The 27,246-nt window shown below is 43.4% G+C and overlaps 1 protein-coding gene across 1 annotated transcript in view; it reads right to left on the bottom strand.

Moving 5' to 3' along the window:
• Window positions 1-27,246, bottom strand: part of ING5 (inhibitor of growth family member 5) — a 1,231,358-nt gene that overhangs the window by 466,303 nt on the left and 737,809 nt on the right. Inside the window, exon 5 of the mRNA XM_044069608.1 lies at window positions 25,316-25,409. Coding sequence (XP_043925543.1) covers window positions 25,316-25,409 — 94 coding nt within the window. The remainder of the gene's footprint in view (window positions 1-25,315; window positions 25,410-27,246) is intronic.

The following is a 27,246-nucleotide window of genomic DNA, read 5'->3' as shown; positions in this document are numbered from 1 at the left end:
TCAAAAGAAATAATTTTTTATGAAACTCCATCTAGATATGTTGACATACGTTACACATCCATTGCCCTACTTCTTCTGGCATAGCTAGCAATACCTCATATCATTATATATCGCTCACCCTTTGAAGTGTCAAGCTAGTTTTTCAAGTGGCCCTTGAGAAATGTGGCTTGAGGGACATGAGCCTGTCTGGGAACACATTAACCCATACCCTGTCTTGACAGCCCACCTGCAATGGCATTGCTGACCCCACTACACTGCTGCACTATCATATCATATGTCGGCAACCCTACGCTCCATGTTAATAACTTGGCATTTTCGTGGCTGGCTGGATGTAGCCATGTTAAGGGATTGTGGTCCGTAACTACAGTGAATTTACTTCCATACAGATAGGGTTGAAGTTTCTGCAGTGCCCTTACCATGGCAACACATTCTTTTTTTTTACTGCTGCATAACATTCCTCCCTAGCTGGAGTCTACAGCTGAAATACACTCCACCCGATTAACAAATGTAAAATAAAACAAAATAAAATAAATAAATAAATAAATATACCACTGGGTGCTCTTCTCCTTCTGAGGAAACCTGGATGAGTACAGCATCCACCTGCACAACAAATTATTTATTATAATCTGAACTGGCTAATACAGGGGGTCCTCCCTAAGCCCCTTTAAGCTTTTGGAATGCCTGCTCACAGGCTGGGGTCCACACTATCTTATCTGCCCTGTTCTTCCTTGTCAGGTCTGTGAGGGAATCAACTATTGTACTATAATTGGGAACAAACTTTATATAGTACCCTGCTGTCCCCAAGAATGTCTTCACCTGCTTTTTGGTAACAGGGGCAGGCCATGCCTGAATAGTTTCCACTTCGGCAGGTTCTGGCCTGATCTTACCACTTCCCACTCTATGGGAAGTGGTAGGATCAGGCCAGAACCTGCTACCCTCTAGAACAGGAGACCTCTGCCATACCCATCTGACACTTACTGGGCTTAATGGTCACCCCTGCTCTTTGCAGTCTGCTCAGGACCTCCCTGACATGTTGAAGGTACTCTTGCCAGGAATGGCTGAATATAGCAATATCATCCAGTTAAGCAAGGGCATAATCTCCTGCTCCTGCAAAGATACAATCTACCAGCCTCTGGGAAGGTTGCTGGGGAATTTTTCTTCTCATACGGCATCTTTGAGAACTTGTATAATCTGAAGACAGTCACAAAGCCTGACCTCTCTCTAGTGGTAGGAGTCAAGGGCACATGCCAGTAGTCCTTGGTCAGATCAATAGTGGTCAGTTACGTAGCCCCACCCATCTGCTCTAAGGTGTCATCTGTCTTAGGCATGGGGCAAGCATCAGAGTCTGTGTGACCATTGTGTTTTCTGTAGTACACAAAAAAAAAAACCTGGTGCTGCCATCTTTCTTTGGTACCAGCACCACTGGGAAGGCCCAGTGACTGCTGGATTCCTAGATTACTCCCAGTTCCAACATTTCCCGTATCTCCTCTCTCAGAGTCTGTCAGACTTGCTCAGACACCCTGTAAGGGGCCTGCCTGATAGGCCTTTGAGGTCCTGTAGTCACATGGTGGTGGCACCTGGTGGGTGCACCCAAGTTTCCCAGTGAACATGCCCCCAAACTCCTGTAACACTACTCGGATTTCTCAAACCTGGGCAGGGGATAGCCACTGGGACACTGCTACCCGGGATAGCCACTGGGACACTGCTACCCCTTCCACTGAGGTGTCAGTCCGAGCCTCACTGAGGAGATCATTTACCGGATGCCCCACAGACTCCTCCTGCCATCCACTGCAAATACTCAGCACCAGGTTCTCCCTAACATGGTAAGGCTTCATCATGTCAACAAGGTACAATTTGTGTCCCCGCCTCCTGCCTAGCAGGTTTACCATGCAGTTATCACTGGCCTTCCTTATCACTTCAAGGGGTTCCTTCCAAGCTGCCTGCAGCTTACTGTGTCTGACAGGAATGAGCACCATAACCTGCTGTCCCACAGCATACTCTTGGGCTTGAGCATTCCTGTCATACTAAACCTTTTTCTGCTGTTGTGCTCCTGCCAGGTTCTCTTGGGTCAAGTCCATAAGCTCCCTAAGCCTTGTCCTGAGGTTTAGGACATATCCAGACTCCTTGTGGGATTCACACTCACCCTCCCATTCATCACAAATCAAATCTAAAGGCCCCTCTCACCCTATGCTCATACAACAACTCAGAGTGAAAACCCTGTGTATTCCTGGGGTACCTCCTTGTATGCAAACAGCAGACAGGGCAAATATTTCTCCCACTCTCAAACTGGTCTGCAAATACCCACAGCATGGTCTTTAGTGTAGAGTTTAATCTCTCCACAAGACCATTAGTCTGGGGGGTGGTCTTTAGCTGGTTCACCCCACAGCACTTCCACAGACAAACCAGCAGGTCTGACAACAAATTGGCACCTCTATCAGTCAGTATTTCTCTAGGGAAACCTACCTTGCTGAAAATCTCTAATAAACCATTTGCCACCTTCTCTGCCTCGATGGAGGACACAGCCTCCGCCTCAGGGTATCTGGAATCATAATCTACTACCACCAGGATATCTTTCTTCCCTGTGGAACTTGGGTACTCACAGGCCCCACAATATCCATAGCTACCCTCTGAAAATGGCTCCTCAATCACAGGCAAAGGCATCAAAGCGGCTTTGACATTGTCTCCTGCCTTGCCTATGTTTTGGTATTGCTCACAGGTCCTGTAGTACCCAGTTACATCTCTAGGAATCCAGGCCAATAATAGTTCTGCATAATACGTCTCTTGGTACGCATTATGCCCATACGACCTGCAAAAGTTATGTCATGGGCTATGGCTAGAAGTGCTAGATGGTGTGCTCTGGGCACTACCAACTGCTGTATTACCTCACCCTCTAGCCCTCCCCGAGGGGTCCACTCTCTACACAGTAATCCTTTGTTCCAGTATACAGACTCCCTTTTTTCTTGAGAATCAGGTGCCTCCCTAGCTACCTCCCTCAAGCATATTTTAGGGTCCAACAGCTAAGCCAGTCTCAACTCTACCTTTGTGACCCTTCCCCAGCTCCCCCTTCCACAGGAAGTCTAGTATACTATGACAGCGGTGCCTCATTGTCAGCTTGGGTACTACCACTCACCTCTGCCCTTGCAGTCACTCTGTCCAGAACCTGCAAGAAGCTGTGGCTCACCTTCAGGCTAACTGCTACAGAGTAGCTCCCTCCCTGAAATAACCACCTTACCAGCCCTGGCTTCAGGTGTGGGGGTCGATCTGGGTCGCTTCCAGGCTACCAGACCCACATGCCTGTCTCCAAGCCTGATTGCATGTAGTGGCATGCACACAAGATACTGCATTATCCAACTCATTCCATACCAAAACATCTGCAGGGATATCCTCAAACACATCTATTTGCTTGCTTTCTTTTTCACCCTCCCAGTCACAGTTAACCCCGGCTAAAGGCATTTGGAATGGGGTCCCTCCTAAAGTGCTGACTGGAGTGGACTTCCCAAGTACCGATTCTCTTTAATTATTGCAGGCTTCACAGTGGTTATGTCAGAGGCCGTCTCTCTCTTAGCATTGGCCTGTTTTCCATCCACTAAGAGAGGATATAAACTCCGGTGACAGCCTGGTACCCTTGTTGTCTCCAGACAACTTACACTGGCATACTGTTATTCCCACTTGCTGGCACTCCCACCTTTTGTTCCCCACTTTGCTTCCATGGGCATCTGTTTGCTACATGACCCCACTGCTTACATTTAAAGGATCTAACCCGGTTACTGGTGGACTCTGCTGGAGTTGTTTAGGTTTCCCACCATGGGTTCCCTTATATCCCCGTGCAGCAATGGGCATCCCCTTCTTGTGCAGTGATGTTCTGCTTGCTAAACAGAGATCCCCTTTTTCCCCAGCTCATCTGCAGAGTTACACTCCTGGTCTGCCAACCAGATTCTCATGTTCTCAGGCAGAGTGTTAAGGGCTTGTTCTGTCACCAAAATGTCTGTCAGCCTTTCAAAAGTAGTGATCTGACACCCACTCACCCACCTATGAAAATAAGTGCTTAACTCAGCAATATAATCACATATACTTTCATCTGCCATCTGCCTTGCATCTATGCTCACAAAACTTTTTTTGTAAGCTTCAGGTGTTAACTTAAAACATTCCAATAAACATTGTTTAACTTTATCATAGTTTAAACAATCAGTATCTGACAATTTAGAAACGGCAGTTACAGCTTTACTATGGAATAAGGGAGTTAGGAACCTTACCCAGAGCCCTTGGTCAACATTATACTGTTTACATACTTTCAAATATATGAATAAAACTATCAAAATTATCACCCTTTGTAAAATGTGGAAGAAATTTACTGACCTTTATTGCTTTTGAGGTTTGGTTATTCCCTTCCCCATTACCTCCATGACCCTGATGAAGAGTTAGCATCTCCCCCTCTCATGTTGATGCTGCTTCCCATTTTCTTCAGCCTCTGAATGCCGCAGTCTTTCTGTCGAGTCTAATTCCATCTGTTTTGCTTGCCACAGTCTCTCCGATTATTCTAATTCCAAACATTTGGCCTCCAGTTCAAGTCTCTAACTCCAGATGGGTTTTCAAGTCCTCTGAGAAACAGGTGAACTGTCCTGTTTCTGAGGGCTGCAAATCCCCATCACCAGACTGGTTATCCTTCTGGTTGCTGGTCTGGGCTATAGCTGCTACTAAGGCTGAAATAATTTCCTCTTTAGTCACGGTGACATTCACCAGTCCTTTGGCTTCACACACCTTGGCCAGCTAGTGTTGTTTGTCAGACTGCCATAATCCTCTGCTGACATCGTTGCCTGCTTTCCCTGACTAAACTAACAAAAAATAAATAAAACTGTTGTGAAAATGAAACTCTGTATGATTACCTTGTGGCTGCAGAGTATACGCACACTTTCAGTGACAACTGCTTACAGGTTACAGAAGTTCAATTAATATCCATACCAATGTTCACCAATATGTGATGCCCCTGCTTTGGGCCAGTAATCCATGAGCCTCAATCCTCACCACTGACACTGGTAACAGACGTTCACTTGGAACAAAAATAGATACACACAGTATTTTCAGATGCAGCTGTCTGCACCAAATACAATTTCCCTTAAGAACACTCCCATCCTAAAGCTGGGTCTCCCTCTCTCTCACCAGGCCCCAAATACGACTTCCCACTGACGCAGCTGTAGAGTTGAGTCCTCAGGCGAGTGTTCCAAGCAAAGTCCTTCACCACCCTCTCTGTGAACCCAGTGCTCCGTGTCCCTGCTCGAAGTAGTTGACATGCACGTGCGTGTACACACACACATACACACACACACACACAACTACCTGGGAAAGGCTGGCACAGATTTAACACCTATGCCCCCTCTGCCCAGACTATAAGGGAGATAATCAATAATAAAATAACATGAAAATACTGAATATCTATTTACACTAAACACCAGAGTTTCAATCACAGGAAATATTAAAAATAACACAAATGAATAGATTCACACAGATACAGAAAAACAGTACTTAACTAATCTCACTATATTTTTCTGACTGATCTAAAGAATTACTGTTCCGTAGTTACTTACTAAAAGCAAGGCAAGATGAAGCAAGTTGGTGATCCTTCTTTGTCAGGTTTCAAAAACAGACTGCCCTGAGACTTCAGCCTCATCTAGTATTAAAACATCACTTCAGTGCTGGATTACAGAATGACATCAAACACATCTAGTCACTTGAATTCTCGTTCCCACACTACCCCCTTTTCTAGAAACTGAGCCAGACCCTTGTACATATGTATTACCACACAAACACATATAGAGCTTTGCTAAGATGCGTCTAGAAGCTATAAAACCATTTAAAAACTTTCACCCTTCAAGGGTAGCAATTAGTTCACCTCTAAGGGCAATACAGTAAGATCCCTAGTCCTGATTTTCAGAGACATGTTGTTTCTGGCTACAATCAGAACTGTAAGATAACAATCTTTATAGCCTAAACCAGGTAATTTAATTTCAGACTATTTTTCAAAGTTAGGTGGATTGAGATTAACATTTTCTCTTCCAGTATCCTCTATTACAACATATTCATTTCAGCAGTTACAATACAGTCTAACATGCAGGTGTAGTCCTTTCTGTTCAGCGGGATCCACTGTTGGTACATTTTAACACAAGCAGCTTTACAAATACATTTTCAAAACAAGCACCTGTACAAATCAGTTTGATATACAAATTACATATAATTCTTTACAAAACTCAAGCTAGCTATGTTGGCATATGTTACACATCCACTGCCCTACTTCTGGCATAGCTGGCAATGCCTCAATCATCACACATGAGAAGATGATTCTCTATGAACAGAGAAAGCTCCTTCTACCACCCTGAATGCCAGGGACCAGGGAAAAGCCTTTCCTCCCTCCTCGGAGCTGAAGCTTCCAAAGAAGGCAGATCGGGGCCAGTCTCGGATCCGAGGTGTCCAGGGCAGAAGCTCTGACAGGAAGGGACGGATCTGACAAAAAGAGCAAAACTCAACCTCTCAAATCCAGCGCCGACATCTTGGCTCCAAAACCTGCTCCAATCTGATGGTACTGTAGCAGAGCCAGTCATACTCACTGAAGTGGAAGAAGGGACTATTCTTGGATGTGATGCCAAAACTCTCATATCTCGGATCCCGGGACTCTGAAACCATGGGTTGAATTGGAGATAGAGAAACAATGGACTTCGAAGGCACACTCAGATTCAGTAGGGAATGGAGCTGGGAGGACCCCATCTGGATATCAGGTCTTACAAATGTATGCATAATGCTATCCACATCCATCTCTGGCAGACCTAGAAGATGTTGTGGAAGGGGGTTGAGAATGTTTTTTTTCAGAGTCTGGAATAACTGAGTGGGCAGAGAAGGAGAAATGGGTTTTACTGCATACTCTGGGGTACAGCTTCTGTGAGCTGAACTGATTCGCAGATCCAAAGACTTAGGATCCAAAAAGAAGCAGCAGCAGATGGCAAGGGAGACATTACTACAGGAGCAGACCCTTTTGGATCGGGGGGAAGGCCAAGAGGTTTAGGATCTGAGATTTTTCTGATCTTTTCAATCAGCGCTGAGGAAGCTTTTGGGGACTTCGGAGGAGACCTTTATTTGGATTCTAAAGAAATGGATTTAGAAGGGTTTTTTTTGAGACCAGGAAGAAGCAGAAAGTAAGCTAATAAAAACAACAATTTTTTTTTTGAAAGAAAGGGCAACTGTTAGGAAGAAATTACCAAATGAAAAAAGCTAACTGTTAGCCAAAACAGCCTGGAAAAAGTGCAGGAGGAAAAGAGAAAAATACCAGCTATGGTATTTTAAGGGAAAACCTGACAGGTAAAAGAAAGTACCAACAATGGCACGAAGACTACTTCAGGGGCGGCTCGTCCTATCGGACTGCCGGACTGCAGCCCTCCCAAGAAAAACAAACAAAAAAAATCTGTAAAACAAAAAAAAAAAAAAAAAAAAAACAGAAGAAAAAAAAAAAATCACGAGCCCTGATCCTATGCGCATGTACGGACAACTCAGACTGCCTTTATCAGCAGTCCGTATATGGGCAAAGAGGTACCCAATCACTGCTGTGAGATACCAGGAATCTGTGCAGTGACGAACGCACAGAACAGAGGAGCTCTGGACTGCTTCAGCCGCAGTCAGAACCAATGAGGAGGACTGAGCTGCTCTCGTGGGACTTCCAGTGCACGGGCTTCGTGGATTACTGCTGGACAAAGGCTTCAGGTAGGTGTTCGGATTGTGGGCTTGCTTCGTTCGCTGGATTTGGATTACTTCATGAAACCGGGTAGGTGTTCATTCGGTCGCTGGAGTTTGGGCTGGTAGGTGAAGGGTGTCTGTGTGTGTGTGCGCGCGTCTGTGTGTGCGCGCGCGTCTGTGTGTGCGCGTCTGTGTGCGCGTGTGTGTGTGCGCGCGCGTCTGTGTGCGCGTGTTTGTGTGATGCCCCAGTTACTATATACTGGTGGGTAGAGATACTCAGGCTTTTATTTATTATTTAAATTTGACCGGGAGTGTCCGACTGGACGTAGGTCCATTTTCAGCGGAGACCTGGGGAGAAAAGCTCCACAGTTAAAATAAGCAGACAGTATATACATTGGATTACATAGTGAATAACAATTTACATAGCAATTACTTACAACATATTTACAGATGAAGAACATAGTACATCAGTAGACAACTAGAATCTTTATCTGTGAAGTGCATACCAGACATTAACAAATGTTACAAGAAGAAGTTTGTGCTGTATAATAAGTACTGGCTTATGAGCATCTGAGCTTGAACCCTGTACCTTGTATGCAGGTGTTAAGGACCTGAATTCCCTACCCACCACCATTTGTAAAAAAAAAATTGCAGATTTTTGCCTCAAATTTGATCTGATCTGTTCCTCATAATATCTGTGGTTTCTAAATGTTGCAATGCTTGATATTTGATGGTGCAGTGGTAGCATTGTTGCCTCACAGCTGCAGGTTCTCAGGTTTGATTCTTGGCTGGGGTGCCTTCTGTGTGGGGTCTGCATCTTCTTCCTGTGTTTGTGTGGGTTTGCTTTTGTGTCCTCCCATGTTACAAAGACATGTCTGCATTATTTCTTCCTGGGCCTCTGCTGAAAATTGTTTTTTTGTTCCGAGTCAGACTGTCCTGATTAAAAAATGTTAAATAAAATTGACAGGCATTTGAATTTCAGACTTCAGGTTTCTGAATGTTTAATTCCTTACATATTTGATAGTGCAGTGGTAGCATTGTTGCCTCACAGCTATAGGTTTTCTGGTTTGATTCTTGGCTGGGGTGCCTTCTGTGTGGAGTCTGCATCTCATCTCTGTGTTTGTGTGGATTTGCTCTGGTGTCCTGCCATTTTACAAAGACATGTGTCTGCAGTATTTCTCCCTGGGCCTCTGCTGAAAATTGTTTTTGTCCCGTCAGAAGTAAAATTGACAGGCATTTGAATTTCAGACTTCATGTTCTTCAGAAAATACATAGTAACACAACCTTTTATTCTAGCAAAGTTTATAAGATGAATATTTGAAATTTGTCTTTATTTTTGGAACTGCATTTGACAGCTATGGCAAGAACTGAATTCACTGAATATGTTTGAGGGCTGAATTCCCTGATTACTGGGTTTGTCCAGGTGTTTTGTGCTAAAAGGTTGACAGCTATGGTAAGAACTGAATTCATTAAATGACAGCCATTTAAGTTTGTCTTCCTCTCTTTCACAAAGCAGCTGATTTGGCATAGTGGTATGTTGCTCTGACCGTTTTGCACAGGGACCTTGGTAGTAAAATGTATGGTGGTAACACAGCAGTTTTCTTTCACAAAGCAGCTGATTTGGCATAGTGGTATGTTGCTCTGACTGTTTTGCACAGGGACCTTGGTAGTAAAATGTATGGTGGTAACACAGCATTTTTCTTTCACAAAGCAGCTGATTTGGCATAGTGGTATGTTGCTCTGACTCTTTTGCACAGGGACCTTGGCAGTAAAATGTATGGTGGTAACACAGCATTTTATTCTAGCAACTTTCCAAGATTATACAAGCAATGTTTAATGTGTCCCTGGTTTTTGGCCTTTTGACCCCCCCCAATAAATTTGGCTTTTTCCAGAGTTCTTGTGCTGCGAAGTTGAGATGCAGTTGAGTATTGAGTAGATTTTACAAGGAGCTGAGAGCAGCAGGGGAAGAGAAGTTTAGTGCTGCTTATGCTAAGTCAGCTTGCATTGTTAATAGCACAACAGGTTGTGTACTTGCTTTTGATGCAAAAGGTTGCTGGTTCTACTCCCACAAGGGGTGAATGCTGCCGTACTGAAAAAGTTAAGATACTAACTATAAGCCTCTTATCAGTTTGCCATCCATTTCCTATTGCAATATTACTAGCTTATCATTTTTAATGTAATATAGGCAATTTATTCCTCAGGGGCATCAGACACTTTATTTTTCGATGAAACCATGAAATATAAAGGTGTTTGCTAGCAGCAACCTCTTCATTAGTTACAGATTTATTTAATGTGGAATTATTTAGATGACTTTTTTACTTCTTCAGAGATTGTGCACATTACTGATAATGGTGGACTGTAGAATTGTGCATATTTACTGATAATGGTGGACTGTAGAAGTTTGAGTAGACTTATGATGGAAATGTTCTGAACTGGGCAGTTTTGTCATTATGGGTGCATGCATTTTGTTTCTTTGTTTACTGGAAAGATGTTCTGAATTGGGCAGTTTTGTCATTATTGGTGCATGTGTTTTGTTTCATTGTTTACTGGAAAAATGTTCAAAACAATAGGAAGGTGTATCAAACAGCACATGTATGTTTCATATGCAAGGGGCCTATGATTTGAAAACAGCCCAGAATTAATCTTTATCTGCCACTGGTAAAAATGTACTTTCTTTGAATGTGGGTTTCAATGCTGTTTCAGTGAAAGTGAGTTTAAAGGGCAGAGAAGTTTTAATGCTAAGTTTGTTTAGCAGATGTCTTGGTGTTTGTGCTGTAAAATGCAAAATAAAACTAAGTCCAAATCATCATAGAAGTAAATTAGTATGCACATTAGTGTTTATGGTAAATTGAGTGAAATAGCCAAGTAATGGATCACTGGAATAGCTGCAGGGGGAGGGCTCCATTCGACCATGATTTTGTGAGGGGGAAGGGCGGCAAACTTAAAGACAGCCCCAGCTGAACTATACCTCCCAACTGTCCAGATTTTCAAAGAATTAATAGATTTTTGCTTCTTATTTTTGGCTTGTTCCTCATAAAATTTGTGGTTTTCTGGCAAATCATTTAGGAATTAAGTCACTAAATAATGACACACTGAGTTTCAGACTTCATAACCTTCAGAAAAATGCATGCTAAAGTAAGACCTGTTGTTCTATCAACTGCCTCAGTTTATACAAGAGCAATTTTTAGTACTGTTTATATGTTCCCCCAATATATTTGGCCATGTCCAGATGTATTGCATTAACAGGTTGAGAGGTACATGCAAATAAATTGCTTTATAGAATTAGGCATAGCCAACCTCTCAACTTTCCCTGATTTTGGCTCAAAATGTTGCTCTTCCCCTAATAATCCCTCCGCAAAATAGCAATTTTGGAAGAAAACATGGAGGGTTTACAATTAAGAAATAACTGTAATAATCAGAGTTATAGATTACTTTTATTTCAGAAATGCATGTAGATTCTTTTATTTTGTCAGCTGCTCAAGTTAGCAGTACTAATGTTAAAGTGTCCCTTCTTTGACAGGTTCCCAGCTGTATTTTCTGGCTATTTTATATTTTTACATCACATTTTTGGTCCATTTTTCATAAAATTGTGGGGTTTTTTTGGTAAATTAGTGGCAAATCATTAAAGACTGAAGTTAGAAAATAATTTCAGACATTTGAGTTTCTGATTTCATACCATTCAGAAAATTCATACTAATGCAAGACCTATTCTATTATCTTTCTAGGTTTATAAGAGCAATATTTAAAAATTGTCCTTATTTTGGGCCTTTGTCCCACTTCTTTGTATGGCTTTGTCCAGATTTCTTGCTCTGAGGTTGAGAGGCATGACAAATGTGTCAGGGCCATCACAATCAGCCAGAGACATTTCAAATTATGACATACCTGTTGCACCCCACTCCCTCATGTAGTGACTCTGGATGTGTCGAAGCAAGGCAAGGAGTAGTTATGCAGTGTAAATGTGCAGAGTATCCCCCCATCCAAGGTAGACACAAGTACTAGAGTGGCTTTTCATCTGTCCTTGATTTTTACAGAATGGTCTGGTTTCTGTCATATTTTTTGTAGTGTTGATTTATGCTTATTACTCAAAGTGCCTGTTGCTCTGTGTTTAAGTAGCAATACTTTAATGACCATCAAGTAAGCTTGGCTGAGATCGTAAGATGCAAGTAAGCTTTAATAAGCATACTGTTAAAGAATTGCCAACATTGAAAGCCTTTCTATTGTTGCCATGTAGAGAATACTTATCTATATAATGTATAAGCCTTGGGTATTGAAATGCATATGACAGTATTTGTAATAATGGACAGGATTACATTATTTTAAGAAGCTCATTACACTTGGAGACTTCCAGTCATCTCTGCAGGCTTTACCCGTAAACTAAACAGAATGCCAATCGTGTGGTCCATAACCTGTACAGTAATCCTTTTAAGCAATGTATCTTGAGCTTATTTCTTATTTGCTTCTCATTTTTTACTTTGATCATGTTTTCCCCATGAAACAAGTAGATAGTTGTCAGGCAGCAGGTCTTTTTTTGGATAAGAAACATTTTTACAAGTGGGGGCATCAGAGATTTCTACTTTCAGCATGTTACTTGGTACTTTAATAAAGCTGAATATAAATTATAATTAGAACTGCAGTGCAAGAAGTGGTTTGAGTTGAGTGCTGCTTGTTTTTCTTATACTTGATTTTGACTGGCATTCCATTAATGTATGTAAAAAGTAATTTATTTTTTCATGCCTCACAACCTTTTTGTTTCCATCTAGATGTTAAGTAAGCTGTCATGCAGCCAATGCAGTGAAATATTTTTATTCTACTACACTTCATTTGGTCTTGATTGGACTCTCAATGACGGTTTGGCACCCAGGGCAGTGTATTTAGTTAGTTTGTGTGGTTTTGAGCAAAGCTCCTCCCCTTTCTAGTTGGCCACACCCCTTCCCAATTGACCCCCACCCATTCAGCTGTTTCCTATAGTCCCCCTTTGACCAGCCGCCACTGGTAAGACTTAGTAGAAGTCAAAGAAAAGAGAAAGAAATCCCTAATGTCAGTGACCACTAAGAGGAAGGCTGTAAGAAAAGACTAACAACTTTTAAGAAAGAATTATATAAATTTTAACACTTAGAAGATAAAAACAGCTTACTATACTCGAGAGTGGAACTTACCTCTAACCACGATGGTGGTAAATGAGATCTGAGGCAATGGAGATGGAAAGTACAGTTGTGTACACTTACCATAAATGTAAATGTTTGAGTGTATTCACTGTTGCAGTCATCACATTTGGGTTATCTGCCTGTAGGTAGCCCTCAGCCAGCCTGAATCCCAGAGTCTTCAGATTCCTGTGCCAGATGCTCTCTTCTTCCATGATGTCAGGTCGTCAGGGGTATAAAACATAAACCCGATGCCATTACATCAGTTTTTCTTGCCCCAGATGTCAGATGCCCCACACCATGGGAAGCAATTATATGTTAAGGTACACCTCCCTCAAAAAGCAAATACACCAGAAAACTTAAATATACCAAACAAGAAGGAAATGTAGAGCCAAGAGAAGTCAGGAGGTTGGAGGGTAACCAAGACTGCAAAAGTGAATACACTCAAACATCTACATTTATGGTAAGTGTGCACAACTGTACTATGTTCTTCGTGTTTTACTACTGCAGTCATCACATTTGGGTTGATTCTCAAAGATAAGGAATGTAGGAGGAAGTTAGAGAGCCTTAGGGCCAGCTATTAAGCCCTGCAAGACTGCAGTGGCAAAGCCAACTCTGGATTTAGATGAAATCTCCGTAGGAGGAGATTTCCGTTTACCTCAATGTAGTGCGGTCTCGGAGTTGGCATATTTAAGTTGCGGTTGGTGTGGGGGGTGTGCAGTTTTTTTATACTCATTCGATATTTTACTGCATTCATCAGTTGTGTTCATTTATTGCTTCGATGCAGTAAAATTTAGACGAGGTAATATAAACACGTACAGAGCTCCAGGTAGCAGCTTCTATGATGTCCTGGTAGGGACTCCTCTGAGAAAGGCTGCAGAGGTAGATGCAGCTCTGGTGGAATGTGATCTTATCCCCTGTGGGGTAGGTTTTCCATGGTGCTTGTAGCAGAAATGAATGCAATGGGCTATCCATTTGGAAATGGTTTGCTTTGAAATGGCCTTCCCCTCTGTCCCTGCAGCAAAGCCAACTAGAAGCTGTTCAGATTTTCTGAGAGGCTTAGTCCTGTCTAAATAAAATCTAAGCTGTCTGTGCACATCCAGAGAGTGCAGTATTTGTTCCCTTTTGTTTTTTGGATTAGGGAAAAAGGTAGGCAAATGAATGATTTAGGGCCACATTAGACACCACCTTGGGCATAAAGGAAGGATTGGTCCTGAAGGAAACCCTGTCTGCATGGAAGATAATGAAGGGTTCCACAGCCATAAGGGCATGTAAATTCAGGCACTCTTCTTGCTGAGGTGATGGCTAGAAGGAAGGCTGTTTTCCAAGAAAGGAATTTCAACTCTGCTGTTGCAGCTGGCTCAAGGGGGGGGGGGGGTGAGCTTTTCCAATTCAAAGTTAAGGTCCGAGGCTGGAGTGGGGGCTCCCGGGGGGGGGGGTGTCTTAAATTTTTGGCTCCTCTAAGGAATGGCTTTAGCAGGGGGTGAGAGAAGAGGAGTGGCTCAGTATTATAATGTGCTGAAATGGCAGAGGCATGAATTTTAATTGACGAGAAGGATAGGCCCCTTGTGGAGCATTTCTGTTAAGTACTGAAGAATATGAGGTAAGCTGGGCACCGTTGTGCGCATCCCCGGAGTCTGCCTCCAGGAACAGTATTTTTTCCACTTTTCTGCATAGGATTTTCTAGTACTAGGCCTCCTTGCCTCCAGAATGACATGTAGCACCTGTTTACTGAGGGATGCTATTAGAGAGCTTAAGGAATTAGCCAGGCTGCAAGGTTCAGGGTTTGAAGCTGAGGGTGCAAAATCTGGCTCGCCTGCAGGGACAGCAGGGAAGGGGTCTGAGGCAGGTGCCATGGTTCCAGCAGTGTCATACTGTGCAAGAGGGGGTACCAGTGCTGGAGTGGCCAGTCTGGTGCAATTAGTATTGCCCTTGGCTTGTCCTGTTTGATCTTTAGTAGAACCTTCGAGAGAAGCAGCAGAAGGGGAAAGGCATAAACCGAGAGGCTTTCCCAGGTAAAGGACAGGGCATCTACTTTCCAAGCTTGACTGTGGGACGTCCTTGTGCATAATTTGTCCAATTGGTAGTTCTGAGGGAAGGCAAACAGGTCTACCTCTGGAGTCGCCCATTTGTTCCTCAAGAGGTTGAATATTTTTGGTTCTCGTTTCCATTCATGTGGGTCCAAGAGATTTCTGCTCAAGTCGTCTACCAGTGAATTTAGCTTGCCTGGCAGAAATTGAGCTTGCAGGTTCACTTGGTAGCTCGAGGCTGTGTTCCACAGAGCCATGGCTAGTCTGCAGAGAGGGTATGAGTGGGTTCCCCCCTGCTTGTTTATGTACCACATAACTGTGGTGTTGTCTGTCTTTACCAACAGTTGTCCTGGAAGAATGCGGTCTTTGAAGGCTGACAGGGAATTCTGTACAGCTAACATTTCTTTTTGATTGATATACAGGTGCATCGGTCTCGGGTTCCATTTGCCTTGAATGCATTGCCCCCCATGCGTAGTCTGATGCGTCTGTTGTTAGGGTTTGGGCGGCAGGGGGGTAGAGTGAAAGGGAGCCACTTGTGGTAGCAGGCCTCTGCCCACCAAAGGAACTCTGTCTATATACAAGGAATGATAGGAATCAATGATTCCAGGTCTTGAGAATGCTGACACCATAGGCGTTTTAGATACCATTGTAGTTTCCTCATATGCAGTCTTGCATATGGATGGAGTAGAATGCAAGAGGCCATGAATCCCAGGGCTTGCAGAATTTTCCATGCAGATAGCTGGAGTTTTGTGGCCAATAGTTTGAAGCAGGTTGTCAAATAAACTTGTTTCTCCGGAGTGAGGAAAGCCATCTGGGAAGTTGTGTTCAAGCTTGCTCCCAGGAATACAATCTGCTGGCAGGGTATTAGGTGAGATTTATTTTCATTTATGGTGTACCCCAGTGAGGTTAGATGTTTCTTCACAAATGCCAGATGTTGTAATAGCAAATCCTGGCTTTCTGCCTGAATCAGACAATCGTCCAAGTATGGGTATATTTGAATATTTCTTTGCCTGCAAAATGCAATACTTTGTGAATACCCTGGGCACAGTAGATAAGCCAAAGGTTAGTGCAGAGAACTGCCCTGAAGCGTGGGGTATTTCCTGCAAGATTCCCTTATTGGAATGTGCAGGTAAGCTTCCTTTAAGTCTAAGGTTGCCAGCCAGGCATCTTTGCCTAGCATACGAAGAGGCTGTTGGAAGTGTTAGCATTTTGAATTCTGGGATTACCATAAAGGTGTTTAGAATAGAGAGGTCCAGGATAGGACGCCAGGAGCAGTCTTTTCTGGGTACCAGGAAAAGTCTTGAATAAAAACCTTGTCCCCTTTGTTCTGTTGGGCAAGTTGGATAGCCCTGATGCTTAGAAGAGAGAGAACTTGCTGTTGGGCCTCTGTCCACTGATCTGGGGGTAGGTCTGGCAAACCCTTTGGGGTTGGTAGTGTGTTGAAGTGTAATCTGTATCCTTGGGAAACTATGTTCAACACCCATTTGTCCTGGGTAATGAGTTCCCAGTTTTTTGCATGCAGGGCGAGCTTTCCTCCTAAGGGAGCAGGCAGTTGAGCAGGGCTTGGAAGGGTTAAGGTTAAGCCATTGTGCCATTTTTTCCACAGGTGGGGGGTGGCTTACTACTCCCTGCTTTGGAAGTGGGAGCCCCCCACTGCTTAGGCCTGTGCGCAGCCTGAGACTGTAACCTAGGTGGTCTGCTGTTCCTGTGTTTGGACTGAAGGCCTGGAAGAGACTGGAAATTCTTTGAAGGCCAATGCCTACTAAATCTGGGAGGCTGTACTTTATAGGAAATCTAACAGATTGCATAGATTTAACTTTTTCCTCCATCCTTTTGAGGACTTCTGCTTTGTTGCCAAAAAGGCAATCTTGGTTTAAGGGAGCCTCCAGTAATTTAGCTTTAACATGACCAGGCAAGTTTTGCTCCTTAAGCCAAGTATGCCTTCTAAGTACAGACTCAGAGACAGCAGCCCTGCAAGATGCTTCTAAAGCATAAAAACCACACTGCAAAGCATGTTTACCAACTTATTCTGCAGAATGCATTAAATCCTGTAATTCTTTGTGTTCAGCACAGTCAGGAATCAACATAATTTTCTGTTTAAGTAGTCCCATAATATGCTGCTGATACTTTAGCATACGAAACTGGCAATTTAAAGTCCTAATGGCCAAAGCAGCAGAAGTGTATACTTTCTTACCCAATCTGTCTAAAGCTCTAGAATCTCCATTAGAAGGGGTAGGATTTTTGGCAGCAGTAGCTTTAATGCTTTTGGTCCTTGGGAAAATGGTCTCTGGAGCCGCAGTAAGATTCTTGAAGAGGAACTTGTGAGAGTCAGGTACTCTGTAGTACATGTCAGGTTTTCTGGGAGCTGCGGGTAAAGTGTCTGGGGAAAGGCTAGACTTCAAGAAAGCATCATCTACAATGTCCAGAACAGGAGGGATAGCTAAAGGCCTGTGTTGAGGAAGGAGTAAGAATTACCCAAGCCTCTTTTTGGAGTCAGAGTAATCCTGGCTTTCCCAATGGAAATGCTCCCTAAGAGTGTGCAAGGTTTCACCAAAAGAAAAATCTTCTGGAGGGGAAGCAGAGGGAATGGAATCCTCTGTATAAGAACCCTCATATATAGATAAGGGCAAATCCTGGTAATCAGAAGGAACAGAAATATCAGATTCCTGATCAGAAGAATCAGAAGGAAAATCAGTTCTAGGTCTCAGAGGGGGAAGGCTGGCTTCCCCTAATTAAGGTAATAAGGTCTTCAGCCATTCTAAGCATTTGTTTTTTAGGCATATAGGCCAGAGCCTGCGGTTTGGATGTTGGTTTTTTAGGCATGGTGCGAGTTTTAGGCCTGGATGAAGACGATGGCGTCAGTTTAAAATGCAAGTCTGTAGGCCTGAATACACCTTCAGAAGCCAGTGCCTGCACAGCGGCTCCGGACCCATCCAAGGTACAGACATCCGCAGGTTCCATAGTCGAAGAAGCATCTTGCGGCATACAGGACTCCGAATGGGTCTCAAGTAGAGGCCTGCGAACCTGAAGTAGCGGATATCAGGGGCTGCGAAAGCACCCGAGTACCGGTGGACTGGCGACTAGCTTAATGGAAGCGTCGTCGGCAGTATTGGACCTATGCGGTCTGTCTCTGTCTTTATCCTGATGTTTTTTTCGGAAGATTAGTAGTTGGATGGCTTAACAAAGCCATTTCAGAGTACTGAGACAGAGTATGAAAATAATTTTCTGCAAAGATAGCCTGACTAAGAATAGCTCGGGGGTTGAACAAGGCATAAAACTGACAGCGAGGGACGTTGTCGTCTGGGCCTAAACAGAGGATGCAGTACGAATGAAAATCTTTGAGGTATTTGCTTTCCACAGGCAAGACAATTGTTAACTTTTACTGACATCGGTTGGAGCAAGAAAAAGGATCCCAACGGGGTACTTATCTTTTTTGAAAACTTCGGGTCTGAAACTCGAAAACGAAAATTTTAGGAGTCAGCCAACTGGCACTTGCGAACTGCTTCTGTTTCGGGCACTGCACGGCAAGAAAGACTGATGTAATGCCGTTGGCTGCATGTTTTATACCTTTGAGGACCTGACGTCATGGAAGAAGAGAGAGCATCTGACGAAGGAATCCTAAGACTCTGGTATTCAGGCCTGCTGAGGGCTACTTGCAGGCAGATAAAGTACAGTTTTGTACCTACCATAAATGTAGATGTTCGAAGATCCACATTGCTGCAGTCCTTACTTATGGGTAGTCCGCTGTCCTCGGTCGGCCCGAATACCAAAGTATTAGGCTGACGTCGGTCATGGGCGCTTAGATCTGATATCAGAGCGTCAGGGTATAAAAGCGCATGACCGAAGTCATATCCTCAGTCTTTTCTTGCCCCAGATGTCAGAAGGCCAAACAAGAAAGGCCACAGCCAAAAACAGAATACCTCCCAAAAACATGCCCAACAACAACCATCACCCAAAGCATAAAACCATGTCAAACTACAGAGGGGAAGGAGGGAGGCTAAATTGGACTGCAGCAATGTGGATCTTCGAACATCTACATTTATGGTAGGTACAAAACTGTACTATGTTCTTCATCTCACATTGCTGCAGTCCTTACTTATGGGTAGAATCCCAAAGCAACGGGAAAGGGAGGATGGCAAAATCATAAAGCATTAGGGGCTGCTAAAATGCCCTGTAAAATTGCAGTGGCAAATCCAGCCCTAGACTTAGAATAAAGAGGAAGGTGGTAATGCTTAGAAAAAGTATGTACTGAACTCCAAGTAGCTGCTTCCAAAATATCCTTTGTAGCTACCCCCCTTAGAAAGGCAGTAGAAGTGGCAGTAGCTTGAGTGGAATGAGGTCTGATTCCAGCCGGAACCTCCTTACCATGATGGGAATAACAGAAAGAAATACAAAACCCAATCCACTTAGAAATAGTTTGTTTTGAAACAGGTTTACCCTGAGAACCCAAAGCAAAAGAAACAAACAACTGCTGAGACTGTCTGAACTCCTTGGTTCTGCTCAAATAATAACGCAACTGCCTGTGAATATCCAAAGTATGCAAAATCTTCTCCCCTTTATTTTGGGGGTTTGCATAAAAAGTAGGCAAATGAATAGTTTGGTTTAAGGCCACACTAGAAACCACTTTAGGCATAAAGGAAGGATTAGTACGCAAAGATACCCTATCCTTATGAAAAATCAGGAAAGGCTCTACTGCCATAAGGGCCTGTAATTCAGAAACCCTTCTTGCAGAAGTAATGGCCAACAAAAAAGCAGTTTTCCAAGACAAATACTTTAACTCGGCCGTAGCTGCAGGCTCAAAAGGTTGTAGAGTAAGTTTTTCCAACACAAAATTGAGATCCCATGCAGGAGTAGGAGCTCTACGTGGGGGTCTTATGTTCTTTGCCCCTCTAAGAAATTGTTTAAACAAAGGATGAGAGAATAAAGGAGGGTCACAGTCATAGTGAGCAGAAATGGCTGCAGCATGAATCTTTATAGAGGAGAAAGACAAACCTCTGTCCAGTAACTCGGTAAGATATTGAAGAGAAGCACTTAAATTAGGCTTGGAAACATCAAAGTCCTTCTCTTTGCTCCAAATAAAAAATCTCCTCCATTTATCAGCGTAAACTTTCCTTGTACTAGGCCTTCTGGCCTCCAAAATAACATTCAAAACTTGTTGTGGCAGCTGAGACCCTCCAGGGTCTAAAACAGAATATGCCAAGCTGTTAGATGCAGAGACTGAATCCTGACATTGAGGAAGTGACTGCCCTCCTGAGACGAAAGATGCGGAATTAAAGGTAGAGGCCATGGAGGCTCCCTTACTAAACTCCTCAGAAGTGGGTACCAGTGCTGTCGAGGCCAATCCAGCGCTATCAGAATCATGGATGGCTTGTCTTGTCTGGCCTTCAAGAGTACCTTGGAGAGGAGAGGCAGAGGTGGAAAGGCATAGACATGAAGATTGCTCCAACTGAATGATAGAGCATCCACCTTCCAAGCTGTGTGATGAAACTTTTTTGTGCAAAACTTTGGCAACTGGTAATTTAGTGGAGAAGCGAACAGATCTATGTCTGGAGTCCCCCATAACACTGTCAACTGCTGGAATACATGAGGATCCAATTTCCACTCTTGAGGATCCACTATTTGTCTGCTCAACACATCTGCTAAGGAGTTCTGTGCTCCTGGCAGAAACTTTGCCTGAAGATTGAGGTGTAAACTGAGAGCAGTCTCCCACAAAATCATCGCTTGCCTGCAAAGAGGGTATGAATGGGTTCCCCCTTGCTTGTTGATGTACCACATGACAGTTGTGTTGTCTGTTTGAATCAACACCTGCCCTGGGTGAAGTAAATCCTTGAAAGCCAGTAATGCAAACTGGACTGCTAACATCTCCTTCAAGTTGATATGCAAATGTTGAAGTCTGACAGGCCACGTGTCTTGCACCCATTTTCCATTGAGGTGTGCTCCCCAAGCCTTGTCCGAGGCATCTGTCGTTAGAATCTGACTCGCCTCTGGTCGGGTCACAGAGAGTCCCTTGTTTAGGTGACATTCCTGAGCCCACCACAAAAATTCCTTCTGAATGCAAGGTATTATCTGAATGACAGTGTTTAGATCTTGGCAGTGTTGTGTCCATACATTTTTGAGATACCATTGAAGCTTCCTCATATGCAGTTTGGCATTGGGAAGCATCAGAATACAAGATGCCATGAACCCCAAGGCTTGAAGGACTGTCCTTGCAGTCAGCCTGGACTGTAGAGACATTTGATGGAAATAAAGAGAAAGGCTTCTTTGTTTGTCCGGGGTCAAAAAAGCCATCTGGGAAGCTGTATTCAGTCTCACACCCAGAAAGCACATGTCCTGAGACGGTACTAGACTGGACTTTGTTTCGTTCACAGAATACCCCAGGCATCTTAACACTACCATCACATACTGTAGATGATGAAGAAGTTCGTCTTTGTCTTGAGCACTAATCAGGCAATCGTCCAAATAAGGATAAATCTGTATTCCTCTTAACCTGAAAAAGGCTATCACTGGAGCCAGAACCTTTGTGAACACTCTGGGCGCAGTAGATAAGCCAAAGGGCAATGCAGAGAACTGATAATGTAAATTTCCAGCTCGAAAACGCAGGTACCTCCTGCAACTGGGCCTGATAGGAACATGAAGATAAGCCTCTTTTAGATCCAGAGTTACCATCCAGTGATCTTTTCCCAACAGAGGTAAAAGCTGTTGCAACGTCAGCATCTTGAACTTTGGAATGTCCAGATAAGTGTTGAGGATAGATAAATCCAAAATCGGTCTCCACGTGTTTCCTTTCTTTGGAACTAGAAACAGGCGAGAATAAAATCCTAAGCCCACTTCTGACAGAGGAACTGGCTGTATAGCTCCCATTTGAAGAAGTAAAGAAATCTGTTTGTGAGCCTCTAACCTTTGCCGAGGAGGAACATCTGGCATGCCTTTGAAAGGAGGCAATGTATGGAAATAAAACTTGTAGCCTCGGTTTATAATGTCCAATACCCATTTGTCCTGGGTGACCAAAAGCCAGTTTTGCTTGAAAAGTGCTAACTTTCCTCCCAAAGGAGCTGCCAGGCAAGAGGAATCTGGCAGCTGAAAATGCAGGTCATTGGGCCTGTTTACGAAAGAACTGGCCCCTGCCCTCACCTGCAGACTGTGCAGGCGAACTCCATGTTCTAGGTCTGAAGGAACTCTGAGCTCTGCCCCTACCACGTCTAGATCTGCCCCTAGACTGAGAATCAGAAGAAGGGTACGTCCATCCTTTAGTAGGCCAATTTCTACTAAACTTTGGAGGTTGCACCTGCAAAAAATCTTTAACAGTCTGCATAGACTTAGCCTTGTCCTCCATTTTCTTTAATACAGACTCCACAGGAGGACCAAACAAAACATCAGACTGTAAAGGGGCATCCAGAATTCTAGTTTTAACATGCTCAGACAAATTCTGATCCTTAAGCCAGGCGTGCCTTCGAATAACTGAACCAGTGGCAGCCACCCTAGAAGAAGCCTGTAAAGCATCAAAGCCACACTGTAAAGAATGCTTGCCCACCTGTTCAGAGACATGTACCAAATCCTGCAATTCTTTACACTCTATACCCTCTGCCAAAGCATCCACTTTAGATTTTAGCTGAGAAAGGAGGAAATTCTGATATTTCAACATATGAAACTGGCAATTTAAAGCCCTCATTGCTAACGTAGAAGAGGTATACACCTTCTTACCCCATCTATCCAAAGCTCTAGCTTCCTTATCTAGAGGAACCGGATTTTTTACAACAGAAGCTCTAACACCCTTAGGCCCCTGACTAATAGTTTCTGGGTCTGCCCTAGGACTTTTATACAGATATTTATGAGCCTCAGGCACCCTGTAATACCTGTCCGGTTTGACTGGCGCAGGAGGCACAGAATCTGGATTAAGGGAAGCCTCGAGAAAACATCTTGAACAACATCCAAAACTGGAGGTATAGCTAAGGGTCTATGCTGTGGTAAAAACAAAAATTCCCTAAGCCTTTTCCGTGAATCAGAGAAATCCTGTCCTTCCCACTTAAAATGCTCCCTCATGGAATGTAAAGTTTCTGAAAATGAAAAATCCTCAGGAGGAGAAGCAGAAGGAGTGGAATCCTCTGCATCAGAATCCGAATAAGGAGGAAAATCTTGAATGTCTTCCACAGAAGACTCTGAATCATCTGAGGCCTGCTCCAAACTTTCCAACTCTGGCTCTACCCTGGGCCTGTTATCAGGAGGGGGCATAGAACCTCTAATTAAAGTAATCAAATCCTCTGCCATTTTAAGCATGTGCTTTTTAGGCACTGACCCTGAGGAACCAGGACTGACACCAGAGGAAGGCAAAACAGACCTGCCCTTAGAAGGAGCCTTAGAAATAGTAGCAGAAGACCTAACCACCCTAGGCACAGTAGGGAGAATAGTAACCTGAGAGGCCCCTTCAGCCTGACCTGACTCCTGTGAGGCCACCTCTTGCAAAATCAAAGTTTCCCCCTGAGTCTCTACAGAAACTTCAGCCGGGTCCACCTGTTCCCCTGTAGCTTCTAATGGACCGGCGTCTGAAACGGACGAATCATCCTGCCTGGGCCTCACAGATTTGTCTTTGCGCTTCTTCGTGGAAGCGGGCGTCGGAGGATCCGACGGCATATTATAATTAAACCGCTTGCCAAAGACTAACCTAGCGCAATCTAACCTCCGTTTTATAGTGCGCTTATTGAACCTAGCACAAAACCGACACCCGACTACGTCGTGCTCCGGTCCCAAACAAGGAATACAAAGTGAATGGTAATCCCTATGCGGTATCTGTTTCCCACAAGAAATACAATTATTCACTTTTTCTGACATCCGGTAAATAACTGAGGCAAGAAAAAAAAAATATTCCTCAACGGGGTACTTAGCCCAACTTGGTATCGGTCTGAAACTCCGAATTCGAAAAATTTCAGAACGCCGAACGGCACTTGCAACGCTGCTTCTGCATCGGACCATGCGGCAAAAAAGACTGAGGATATGACGTCGGTCATGCGCTTTTATACCCTGACGCTCTGATGTCAGATCTAAGTGCCCATGACCGACGTCAGCCTAATACTTTGGTATTCGGGCTGACCGAGGACAGCGGACTACCCATAAGTAAGGACTGCAGCAATGTGAGATGAAGAACATCCCAAATGTGATGACTGCAACAGTGAAACACAAAGAACATCAGAGCATTACGGGTATAAGGAGGAGCTTGAGAGCTGAATTCAAAGTCTAGTGTATGCAGTTGGGTTGGATCCAAGGATCGGATCTGAACCCATTAGCGAGGAAGAATGAAAAATACAAGACCAGATGTAAAACTTACAGCTTCTATCAAAATAGCTAGATAACGGGAGCTTCTACGAAGACTGGTTTCTATTCTCTATGAGCCAAAATGAAAGAAATGGACAGAAGATGAATGGACAGCCTTTTGTAAAAGTGATACTGGAGTTGACTCACTAGCTGGTCCTTAGTTTTTGGAAAACTAAAGTTACCAAGTTCATAGCACCAGACAAAGGGGTCCTACTGGTGATGTTCTCGCTGCAAAGACTGCTTTGACACCAAGATCAGAAAGGAAACTCCTGTTAAACCAAGCTTAGGAAGCAAGGGAATGGGAAGAACCGCTGCTTTCTGAATCTATCATGATGATACTATGCACTAACTTAAGTTTTTACCTACAGTTACAGTAATATAGAAAATAATATTTTATCAGTTTTAGAGTATACCTATCACAGAGTTTAAATACTTGGGATCAACAGTTCAGAGTAATAGTGAATGTGGAAGAGAGGTGAAGAAGAGAGTACAGGCAGGATGGAGTGGGTGGAGAAGAGTGTCAGGAGTGATTTGTGACAGACTAGCACCAGTAAGAGTGAAAGGGAAGGTCTTCAAGAGGGTAGTGAGACCAGCTATGTTATATGGGTTGGAGACAGTGGCATTGACAAAAAGGCAGGAGTCAAAGCTGGACGTGGCAGAGTTAAAGATGTTAACATTTGCACTGGGTGTGACTAGGGTGGACAGGATTAGGAATAAGTATATTAGAGGGTCAGCCCAGGTTGGAAGGCTTGGAGACAAAGCCAGAGAGACAAGATTACGTTGGTTTGGACATGTGCTGAGGAGGGACGCAGAGTATATTGGGAAAAAGATGCTAAGGATGAAGATGTAACAGGAAAAGAGGAAGGCCTAAGATGAGGTTTATGGATGTGGTGAGAGAGGACATGCAAGTGGTTGGTGTGACAGAGTAAGATGCAGAGGACAGGAAGAAATGAAAACAGATGATCCGCTGTGGTGACCCTAATGGGAGCAGCCGAAAGAAGAAGTAGAAGAAGAGTATACTTATCACAGTTACTGCAAAAACCTAACATTTTTATCCAGTACTTCTGTTACAACACGGCATTTTAAACAAAGATGGCACATTTCAAGACTCTCATTGCTTACCTTGCCTTGTTTTTCTTTTTCTTTGGTGAATCTTCATCTGACCCTCGCCTACCACGCCCCCTTGATCCTCTCTTATCTTTTTGGACTCTTCCCTCTATGAAAATTAAATAAGACTTTTATAAGAAGACACAGTACACACAGTATCACTTTTTCAAATCAGTTCACCTAAAACAGGTAAGAAAATGCAGCTGTGTCAGTGTACACTATAACAGATGTTAAAATAATATGAGTAATACCGCAGGAGATTTATAACCTGAATAACAAAGCCAGAGGTGAATGCCAATCCACAGGCTAATTTTTTTTTTAACAGTCAGATACCCATACATGTGTCCATCTCCAATCCTACAGACTGGTCACCAAGAGGGAAGCTCAAGAAATGGTAAAAAGCAACACTACCACCAAACGTTTTTGGTGAAAGCTAAAGGAGCCCTAAAAGCCTAAGCCAAACTACTGCAGACTAATGCAAAAGTATAACAATAATGCGACCAAAAACTACAAATTATCATCTAACAAGTAGCAGGACAGAAATCACTAAGCATACTATACTGTGGCAAAGTGGCTGGATTAGGGCTATACCCAAACTTGCAAAAAAGCTGATGACACAACTAAATGTGCTGCTTGCAAGCAAAATGAAAGGAATCCAAATAGAGCCACCAGGAGGGGCAAAATGGGTTTACTGGTTTACTACTCATTCTTGAGAAAAAGTAATCAGGAGAGGATGAGAAGGAATTCCAGTTACTGCTGGTAGATGAACACAGTGCAAACAGAAGCACACTAAAAACAAAGTTATGTACTCACCATAACATTCCATGTGTGTTGCCCATCTTGTTCCTTATTCTCACAGGTGGGTCTGATCTCTTCCACTGGATCAGTCTCGGTCTGTTTGCCAGCTGCAGAACTTTAACCAAGCTCGTGGGCTCATACCCTTCCCATGATGCACCTGGACAATACTTCAGATCTTGTTTGCCCCCTTTCAAATAACATAGTCATACGTAATGCCCAAGGTTAAGAATACAAGAAATGCAGACATAATAAGCAAAAAGGCTTTTGTTTATAAGGTTCTCCAAAGAGTATCTTCTCGTTCTACCAGATAAAGGAAGGGGGTTGGAGGGAGGGAGGGATGTGACAATAAGGGACGAGATGGACAACACACATGGAACATTACTGTGAGTATATAACTTCTTTATGTGATGTTGTCAATCTCGTCCTAATTCTCACAGCTGGGGACCACGTCCCAAGCTTGGGTGGCTCATGGAAGAATATTCTTCAGAACAATAGATCCAATGGCCGCTCCAATCCTGGAGGCCAAATCTACTTTGTAATGAGTGATAAGGGTATGCGGACTAGTCCATGTGGCTGCAGTACAGATAGAATTTAATGGCATTCTTGCTTGGAATGCTGCAGACGTAGCTATTGACCCAGTAGTATGAGCTCTTATTGGAAAAGGTATTGGCTTGTTTTTAGATCTGTATACGAAGGAAATGCATTGGGATAGCCAGTTAAACAAGGTTACCTTTGAAACTGGAAGACCTTTTCAGGTATCTAAATATGATATAAATAGTTGGTTAGATTTCCTGAAATCAGAGGTTCTCTGTAAATAAAATCTCAATTGTCGGTGTACATCAAGCAAATGCAAGGTGTATTCCCCTTTGTTTTGAAAGTTAGGGAAGAAAACTGGCAGCTGGATAGACTGACTCAAATTTGATTCTGATATGACTTTAGGGAGAAAGGTATGGTTTTGTTTGTAAGGACACTATCTTTGTGGAAAATGAGGTATGAGGGTTTAATAGATAGAGCGTGCAACTCTGAGACCCTCCTTGCAGATGTAATGGATATTAGGAGTAAGGTTTTCCATGTTACGAATATGACATTTAAAGTTGTTGAAGGTTCAAAAGGTGTGGAGACCAGATTACTAAGAACAAGGTTAAGGT

Source organism: Protopterus annectens, chromosome 4.part0, assembly GCF_019279795.1.
Source record: "Protopterus annectens isolate FY-2018-M chromosome 4.part0, PAN1.0, whole genome shotgun sequence".
Lineage (NCBI taxonomy): Eukaryota > Metazoa > Chordata > Ceratodontiformes > Protopteridae > Protopterus > Protopterus annectens.
Note: the sequence above shows the minus strand (reverse complement) of the source record. Positions and strands in the feature narration are given on the sequence as shown.